General features: G+C 61.2%; 1 protein-coding gene across 1 annotated transcript in view; it reads right to left on the bottom strand.

The window, feature by feature from the left end:
* Positions 1-9,444, bottom strand: part of Sorcs2 (sortilin related VPS10 domain containing receptor 2) — a 350,334-nt gene that overhangs the window by 18,381 nt on the left and 322,509 nt on the right. The window contains exons 14-19 of the mRNA XM_023724073.1: positions 8,135-8,211; positions 5,436-5,527; positions 4,799-4,906; positions 1,991-2,111; positions 1,627-1,760; positions 879-1,004 (exon numbers count right to left, since the gene is read on the bottom strand). Coding sequence (XP_023579841.1) covers positions 879-1,004; positions 1,627-1,760; positions 1,991-2,111; positions 4,799-4,906; positions 5,436-5,527; positions 8,135-8,211 — 658 coding nt within the window. The remainder of the gene's footprint in view (positions 1-878; positions 1,005-1,626; positions 1,761-1,990; positions 2,112-4,798; positions 4,907-5,435; positions 5,528-8,134; positions 8,212-9,444) is intronic.

The following is a 9,444-nucleotide window of genomic DNA, read 5'->3' as shown; positions in this document are numbered from 1 at the left end:
GGATGGAAGGATGGAAAATGGATATGTGAATGGCAGTTGGATGGGTGGGTGAATGAATGAGTAGGTGAATGGGTAGGTGGACAGTAGGTGGGTGAATGGGTGGATAGTTCTATGGCTGAGGGCTTGGTGTGTGGATGGACAGACAGATGGATGGTGGATGAGTAGCTACTGAGTGGTTGGAAGGCTGTCTGCTGCTGAGGGCAGTGCCTGGACTTTCTGGTCTTGCTCCCTGTTTCCTCCAGCTGCCCAGGGAAGTGTGGATTTCCCGTGGGCCCTGGGGCGTTTCCCCCTCTCTGAAGACTTCCTCCAGGAGGAAAGACGATGCGGGGCCTTTTCACAGCGTGCGAAGGCTCGCAGCTCTGACACACCTAACACTTGAGCACAGAGGACAGCTTCAGAACAGCACAGTCAGCCAGCAGGGACAGTGTCATCCCCACCCCAGCAGGTGGACACCGGCCTCCTGCCCAGCCTGTGTCACACACACAGCTGCAGGGCACCCACTGGGGTCAGGGCTCACGGTCCAGCAGGGGGCGCAGCAAGACGATGGCTGTGACTGAGGCGGGGGCTGCGGCAGTGAGCTGGTGGCAGAGGCGGGCACCCTTACAACAGAGACCCACAGGCAGGCACTGGTGTCTGCAGGACCCACAGACACCTCCTGAGCGGGTGTTCCTGGAGCCACAGGTTGGGGCACTGGGGCAAGGATCCTCCCCCAGGCAGCCTTTGCCAGCAGCAGTGGGAGCCCACCCACAGGGTCCTTTTCTGCAGGTACAGTGGGACCTGACTTCTAAGCCTGTGGACTCGCAGGATCCCTCAGGCAGGAGGATGTCCTCTGCACATGCGGCAGCAGGCAGGTGTGCGTCCGGGGAGGCTGCACTAACCCAAGGCTGCTGGTGTAGGTCTGGCCCACTGCGCAGTCATCGGGTGGGGACAGGGGGTTGAACCAGAAGTTGGCTGCGCACTTGGCACCAGGCTCCGCGGCAGGCATGCGCTCGAACCCATAGTCACTGGGAGGAGAGAACACAGTCAGGTGCAGGAGGGGAGGGGATTTCAGCCTCAGCCCACCCTGTCCCCAAGGAGAGGTGGCCCACACAGGACAGTGGCTGGCACAGCAACCGGCGATGCAGTGTGCTGTGCTGGCAGGCTGGGGGTTTCCTGCGGGAGGAGGCACGCTCTGGATGTGCAGAAGCCACTGCGGAATAACCTCTAGGGGCTGGAGACCGGGATGAGGGACAGCCAGGAAGTGATGGGCAGGGGGGCCCAGAGGCCTGAGAGCCACACTGCTGGAGCAGCTAGCGGTCACAGGCTTTTTTCTTGTTCCAGGACTGGGAATTGAACCCAGGACCTTTGCACTGAACTACATCCCCAGCTCTTGTTTTATTTTTTATTTTGAGACAGGGTCTCCCTGAGAAGCTACGTTGCCCAAGCTAGATTTAAACATGCAATTCTCCTGCCTCAGCCTCCCAGAGAGCTAGGAGCACGGGCGTGTGTCACTGCACCTGGCCCACAGGCACTGTTGGTTGCAGCAGGAGTGGTGCAAGCCTCTCACAGGGTCCCCAAGGAGGAGAGGGCTGGGGCTACCTGACCTCAGTTCCCTGCACGCCTCGTGGCCAGGAGGCCACTGCTCACCAGAGGAAGTCCGAGTCGCGGCACTGGCACACGCGCGCCGTGAGCGCTGCGGTGAAGGTCCGGCCCTGGACGCACCAGGACGCCGGCTTCCTCTTCCGGAAGCTCCGCTGCTGTCCCATGATGCATTGGTCACCCTGTGGCAGGGACAAGGGTGAGGGGCTGCTGGGAGGACACAGCTTCTGCCAGCTGGCACCGCCCATCCTGTAGTTCCTCGAGCACCAGCTGGGGCAGGGGCCACCACTTTCACAGATGGGAAAACCGAGGCCCACAGTGCCGGGCGAGTCTGAGGCCACACTGTGGTGGCCTGTCCCTCCCCACCTGCCTGGGCACAGGGGAGCCTCAAGGACCCCTGGCAGGGCCCCACCTGGAGGCTGGTGAGGTCCCAGGAGCTGTAGTCATCCTCGCCACACGGCCTGGAGAAGGAGGGCCGGAAGTCCACCTTGACCAGCTCCCAGTCGGAGCGGAAGCTGATGTGGCCGAAGACCCTAGAGACAGGGCCAGGAGACAGCACCTCAGCCCGGCCGCACCCACTCGGCTGTGTCCTCACCATGGCACGTGGCACGTGCAGCTTCCTGGCCGCACTGGTGTGGCCCCATTGATGGGGCCAGGAGCCCCGACATCCGAGCTGCTGCGGGGACACTTCCAGGCAATACTCGTACTGTTCCTTGCTGTGTTCCACAGTGTGGTGGAGGGCCAGACTGCGTGAGGGCTGCCCAGCCTCTCCCTGCTATCTTCCTTCCTCAGGTGAGGGAAGGCCAGGCAGTGGGGTGTAGGGACAGGGGACTGGGAGATGCAGCCGTGCAGGGGCATCCACAGTGTGCCAGCGGCCACGACCACTTTGTTGGCGGAAAGAGGCCCCGAGGCCCCGCGGCAGAGCCCCTTGCTCAGGGTCGCACAGCTTGGCTGCCTGCCTTCCAGCTCCCTGAGCAGCTTCCTTTCCATCCCTGTCCTTCCTCCTCACTTGCAGGCTCCCAGGAAAGAGGGGTCCCACCTGTCCCGTCCTGGTCCTCCTCCAATCCAGCTTGCAGTGCCACATTACCAGGGGCCAGGCACCTACCTGGAGAAGTGATGCCCGTACCTGTGGCCCCGCAAGGCCCCTTTCCTTCTGTGCCTGTGAGGGGCCCTGGCCTGGCCTTTGGAGATGGCACTGGGGTAGTGCCATTTGGGCGGTGTGGTACAGCAGGATGTGCAGGTCAGCAGTGCATGCTGCTGGTGCCTGTGGTCCTCCCCAGGGCTCCCCAAGGCCCATGTCCTCGCCATGGCCCCAAATTCACAGGCCTGCACCCACTGTTGACCCCTCAAGCACCTGGGAAGTGCACCAGGGTCCTCTCAGCCACTCTCACTGTCTGTGGCCGGCAGTCCTGCTCCAAGTCTATTACATTTTATATCTAAAACCCCTCAGATCCTCATTGTGCTCCCAGTGGTGCTGAGGGGAAGACCTGGATCATGGGTGTGACATGGGGTCACGGGTGTGACAGGGGGTCATGCGTAGGATCACTGATTGGATTAGCACAGTCCTGGGTGACTGAATAGATTTACTGAAGACAGAACACCCATGCTTGGTGTGGGTGGCAGCAAGCAAAAGGCTTGTAGCCTGTATGACACAGAAGGGAAAGGGAGGCTGCTGCTTCCTGCCGACCCTGCCATGGACTGTTTGCCCTCTGTGACACCCCTCTGTCGCGCTGCCCTGCCTGGGAGCCAGCCGGCTATGAGCTGAAACCTCTACACACTGAACTGAAACAAACCTCTCCTCTTTCAACTTGTGGGTGTCAAGTATAGTGTCTCTGTGACAAGGAAGTCATAGCGCTGTCCCTCTACCTGAGTGAGTGTGTGGTCCAGGGACCCTCCTGCTACCTGGGGGTGAGGGTCCCCATGGGTAGCCTCCACTGGGGCCTGGCCACCCCTCTGCCCACTCAGCCGCCCTTGCAGACATCAAATCCAACTGAGGATCAGGCTGGTGGCTGCTGCTGCGAGTGGCCTAGGCCCCAAGGTGTCAGTGTGCCCCTTGTCACCTGCCCTGACCCATCACTGTAGCCACTCTCAACTTTCCCCTCTGACCTCACAGACACTGTGCGGGGACACGTCCACGTCTCTAGCTGAGCCAGCACTGCCCCGCTGTGCCCAACCATGGGGTTGTGCTGACTTCTGTGGGCAGGACCATTATACCTATCTTACAGATAGGGAAACTGAGGCTGGGCAATGACCTCACCAAGGATGGCAGAGCCACGGCCCTCATGGAGAGCTGACATTGGGTGTCACAACCTAGCAGCCTCCTACAGCCTCAGTTTACCCATGCTAAGTGTCATGGAGGGTGCTGAAGCTTGTCTTGGTCACATTAATTCCAATGACAGTGATGAAACCTAAAACCTTCATGGATGCTGTGACACAGGGCTGCCAACCTGATGCCCAACACAGAGTGGGCATCAGCAGTGACCTGACCCGAAGGGCAGGCCAGTGCCTGCCCCACTCCATCCAGGCTTGGCCTCCAGGGACCCTCCTGGCTCTAAGCCACTGTCACCCAGCCAGGCCCCCTAGCTGTGCCTTGACACATCTGCTTCCAAGGGGGATCTGGTTCTGGGGGGATCGTGGGGGAGAGGGGAAAGGCATGCATGGGACAGAAGCTGCTGGGGATGCCCAGCTAGGGACAGCCCTGTGGTCATGGGCAGAAAGTCTTCATCCCACCACCCCCAGGCCCACTCAGCTGGGGCACAACAGGTAGTGCGTCCCCTTTCATTGGAGCCTGTAGCCCTCCAGGGCCCTGAAAGTCCCCGTCCCAGGCCACAGTGGTTCTGGACACCAGGATCCCCATGTGTCTCTCTCCCTTGTGGGGTGCGACTGGCCCAGAGAAGCTGGCTAGTCTGCAGCCTTGGGATCCTGTGAAGGAGGGAGTGGGGACCCAGTCCAATTGTAATTCTTTCTGTAGCTGTGGCTGAGGCAGCTGCCACAGCAGCCTGCCCAGGGCCACCTGCAAGGGACAGTGAGGTCCAGGCTGGCTGGCTCTACCCTGGCCAGGGTGAGGGCAACGTCCTCAAACAGGGACTCCACGCCTACCTCGAAGGGTGGGGGGTAGGGCGACTGGGGCACGGAGCCGCCTGCCCCGCAGGAGGACGTCCGCGTGAGAACGCGACTCGCCTCCTGGTCCTGCATGGCCGCTGGTCCCCGCGCCACTCACGTCATGACCAGCGTCTCATCTCCCGGCTCGCTCAGCAGCCCGTCCACAAACACCGAGGTGCTGGTGAAGTTGTGCGTGCTCCACGTGACGCCCTCGTCCACACTGAACCTGTGGAAGGGGCCTCAGTGTCCCACAGAGGCTGCGGCCACACTTCAGCCCCCTCCTCTCTGGATGTGTGGCCAGCAGCCTCCTTACCAGTATCCGCTGGAGCCAGAGGGGTCTTGAGACTCCTGCAGACACCCTGGCCCCTCACCCAGCTGCCACAGGGACAGCCAGCACGCCTGAGGGGCGGGGACCCCAGGCCTTGGGGGCATGCAGCCCCGCCCCTCACTGCTCTTCTGTAGACCCAAGTGACTTCACACAGCTGTCTGAGCTCTGCCTTTGGGAGCCTAACTTCACTCTGCTTCAGTGTCCCCACAGGCCCTCCAGGCATCCGAAGCTGCTGCCCACCCTGCCCATGTCCCAGCCTGACTGACTGATCCAGGCCACCACCTCCAAAAACCCGTCCTGCCCCCAGGGGCTTCTCTCTGCCCACCCCCAACCCTCCCCAGCTCCCTCTGTTGTACCCTGGGGAGCTGCTCTGCAGCACCCCCTGCCACCACCCTCCCTGACTGGCCACACCCACACCCACACCCACCTGAGGACCTTCAGGGGGATGGAGGTGTCCTTGATGGCCACTATCACGCCGCCGTGGTCCAGGTAGAGGATGTGGTGCTCCTCCTCAAATACCTGAGGGACAGGGCATGGTGGGCCACGTGCCAGCGGGGCCTCAGGGAAACCAGTGCGTGAGGTGACACCACCAGCCGTGGCCCCTGGACTCAGTGCCACACCTTCCAGGACCACAGGACTCTGCAAGAGGATCCCTTGCCACGGCCTCCACCCTCCACCACTCTGGTACCATCCCTGAATGCACCCCAGGACCTTTGCACAAACCACTGCCCTGCCTGCCAAGCTCTTCCCCGATGATTCTACCTTGTTAGCAGCCTCGCTGGCACACCCCGCTGCTCCAGAGAACTCCCCTTAGAATGGGGCAGAGCCAGGGATGAGTCCCAGGGTCCCGCTCCCTCCCTCCCTGTTTAGTGGGGTAGGGGATCCCAGCCAGGCCAAATGTCACCAGCAGAGCCATGGAGAATGCCATGCTTCAGCCTTTCCCTATGGGCCTGGCAGGAGGTCCTCAAGCTGTGGGGCACCAGCCATGGGAGGGACAGGGACAGGCAGCCATGAGAGGGACAGGCAGCCGTGGCCCCGGTGCAACCCAGAGAGAGCTGTGCAGAAGCCACCTGCCATCGCACCTGGTACTGCAATGAGCCCTCGCCCCCCCCCCCAGCGCCTGCTGGGGCAACCCCGGTGGTGACCGGACATGGACGCACACAGGGCCCACCACCTGCATCCGCACCTGCCTCAGCACAGGCTCCCAACCAGAGTACTGGGGACAAATGAGGATGTGTTCCAAGGAACCGGCACCCGAGCCCAGGCCTGGGGCTGTGGGCCGTGGAGTGTGGACAGTCTCCGTGGGGACAGCTCTCGTCCAGAAGCTCCCTTGTGCATGACTGAGGCTCGGGACAGTGAGCGGCGCTGGCCAGAGCTGCTCCCCCCCGAGGCGGCGAGCTCCCCACCCCAGCGAGCATCCTGGGAGAAGCAAAGCTCTTTTCTCAAGAATGTGGGTGCGTGCAGGACCCCGGAGCCAGAACTGGGTGGTTCCGAGAGGCTGAGTGCACACGGGGTGGGGTGGCCGAGCCTGGTTGTCCCCTTTCCCAAGTGTGCCCAACAGGACGTGCACCTCACAGGGGCAGAATCTGTTGTCTCCTGAGGTCCTCCTGCCAAGGGTGACAGGCTACGGAAGGTGGGGTGAACCCTGACTTGCACAGAGGGTTCCCAGGGGACCCTCAGCCACCAAGCCCCTCCCCCAGGACACCAGGAAGGCTTTGGTCATAGCCACCACGAGAAAGCCAGACGGGGGTGCCTCTGAGGCACCCTGGGGACCCAAAGGAACACCATGCTCACTAGCTTGGAGTCTCAGAAAAGGGGCCTGGGTTTCCCGCCTCCCGGCAGGACACTGGCGCTCTGTGCCTCGATGGGTCCCCAGCACCCGGGCCAGTCTTTCCCTGTGTCCTGAGCCCAAGTCCTGCAGGACTCCTGGGGTTCACTGACTCCTGGGCCCCACTGTCCTTGGTCATCGTGGCGCTGAGTGTGTCAAAGACTGTGTCCACTCCAGGAGGTGAGCCTGTCACTGTAACTTCCTGCCCTGGTCCTGCTCTGAGGCGTATCACATGTCCCATATGGTGGCCAGGCAGGTGCCGCATCTGCCTTCTGCGGTTCGTGTCCACCCCGCTGCCTGGGCCCCTGCTTTTGCTCCTCTTCCGCTCACTGGACGCCAGTCCCAGGCTGAGCGTCTCCTCCGCGGCACGCGTCCGCACGCACACACACTGGCCAGCGCCATGGGTGCCCCCAGCTCCAGCCCGGCTCCATTCTCTCATCCATCTCTGCCATCCCCAAGTGTGAAATCCCACCAAGCCATCTGGTGAGGGAGACAGCCCTGGATGCCTCACCCTGTGTGTAAAACCACAGGGGCTGCTAGAACGGACAGAGGTGACCTTTGAGAGACTCAGGTGTGAAGTAGAAACATTATAATAGGATAAATTGCATTTGCCCTTTTCAAAATGCCTTGTTTCTTGCATGTGATTAAAAACAATCAGGCCTTAAGCGAAGAAGGCAGGTGGACCTTGCACGTTGGGGACGAACACTTGTCCAGAGCCAGTGTCACTGCTGCAGGGCGGGCACCAACCACAACATGGCCGGACCCAAACTGGGTCCCATCCGCGAAGCCCCACGCTGCTCCAGCAAACTCCAGCCCCCCCCCCACCTCCAAAGAGTCAGGGGCTGAGGGGAGGCAGGGGTGTGCTGGGGACATGGGGACCCTGAGCTGCCACGGCTCACTGGCCCCACATGCTGAAGGCCAAGGGGGTGTCCCCTGTCTGACTCTGCCTTCTATGCGGGGGACCCAGGCAGGTGGCGGGGCCACTCCCTATACACACCCTTCTTCCTTGCTCACCTTGGCCAAGTTCTGCCTGTGGGTCCCATCCTGATGTCCCCAGAGCCTGACCCAGACACTCCAAAGACCCAGACCTGCCCTTCTTTCTTCCTCTACCCACGCATCCCATCCACCCCACTTCTGCCCAAGGAAGCCAGCACAGGGGAGTCCCACCTCCAGTCTTTGGCCACAGAGGACACAGGGTAGTTCCACTCATGTGGCAGGGGCACCAGTGCTGCAGGGGCCATTCTGCCAGGTGGGGCAGAGCAACAGGGCAGCCACCTCCTGGAGTGGCACTGCCTTACCTGTCGCCAGGTGCGCCCACAATCTGCCGTGATGTACATCTCCTCCTTGTATTCCACCAGCTGCGAGCCCAGGTTACCTGGCCACAGGGAAAGGGGCACTGCTTTTGGGGTCCACGGGCTCCCCTCTTGCACCTGGAGGGAGTCACACAGTCCCCAGGCATGCGAGGTGCTGATGCCCTGGTCCCAGGTCCGTCACCATGCTGTCTGCCAGCACGCCCCTGCCATCCTCTCCATAGTGGACCTGCTTTGGCTCCCAGGCCCCCTCCGTGCAGTGACAGCCCAGTGCTGCCCAGACCCGACTGCCCAGGCGGACAGCGCTTAGGCCCCTCAGAGGACCCACAGGTGTGGCTCAAGAGTAGAAGATGGCTCCACCCCGGGGCGCACACCTGGAGTCCCAGCAACCGGAAGGCTGAGGCAGGAGGGCCCCAAGCTACAGCTCAGCCCAGGCAACTCAGCGGCAGGGGATCCTGCCTCAAAATTTTAAAAAATTAAAGAGATGTAGCTCACTGTGAAGGCTCTGGTAAAGAAAAAAAGAAAGACAAAGGAAAAAGTGTGGTGGCCAGGGCTGGGCTGTGGGGACCAGAGGGTGAGACACCACTGAAGGGCAGGTGAGGGCCAGGGGAGCATGAGGTAGGCACACACCAGGGCAGACTGGGGCTCCCTGGGCTCTGCCCACCCTCACCCTGTTCTGCCTGCCACCCTGACGGCCACCCTAAGAGGCTCGGATGTGACTGTGGGAGTGGAGTCAGAGTGGAGACAGGGACAAGACTGCAGCAGGAGTGCTGCTCTGTGAGGCAACAGCTTCTGCTGCAACCCTGGGCAAGGCAGGAACAGGGCTCCTGCTCCCAGAGTAGGGTGCTGGTGACGCTGAGGCCACCTGGACTCGTTGAAGCCCCAGAGGCCTGGTCTGGGTGATGTGCATGTCACATGCCTCTGCTCCATTCCTCTGCTGGGGATGTCACTTTGTCACTTGCCATCTGAAACCCTTTCTGTATGACACACTCAGAAGTATTTTATTCAAGTCAAATTTAGGCATTATGGGAAAATTCCAAGGGAAGCTGATTGTCCTCCAATAGATGAGCTCAAGTCTTGGGCAGAATGTGTGCTCATCTTCCCTAAAGTTGATCCACCCATCCACCCATCCACCCATCCATCCTCCACTCCCTATGCGTTCATCCTCTATTCCCTATGCATCCATCCATCCATCCATCCATCCAACCATTATCCATTCAGCACTCATTCATCCACCCTTCTGTTGTCAATCCATCCATCTATTCATCCATCCACTCATTACCCACACATCCATCCCC

Source organism: Octodon degus, unplaced genomic scaffold (assembly GCF_000260255.1).
Source record: "Octodon degus isolate 3935 unplaced genomic scaffold, OctDeg1.0 scaffold00006, whole genome shotgun sequence".
Classification (NCBI taxonomy): domain Eukaryota; kingdom Metazoa; phylum Chordata; class Mammalia; order Rodentia; family Octodontidae; genus Octodon; species Octodon degus.
The sequence above is the reverse complement of the archived record's forward strand: the minus strand, read 5'-3'. Positions and strand labels throughout refer to the sequence as shown.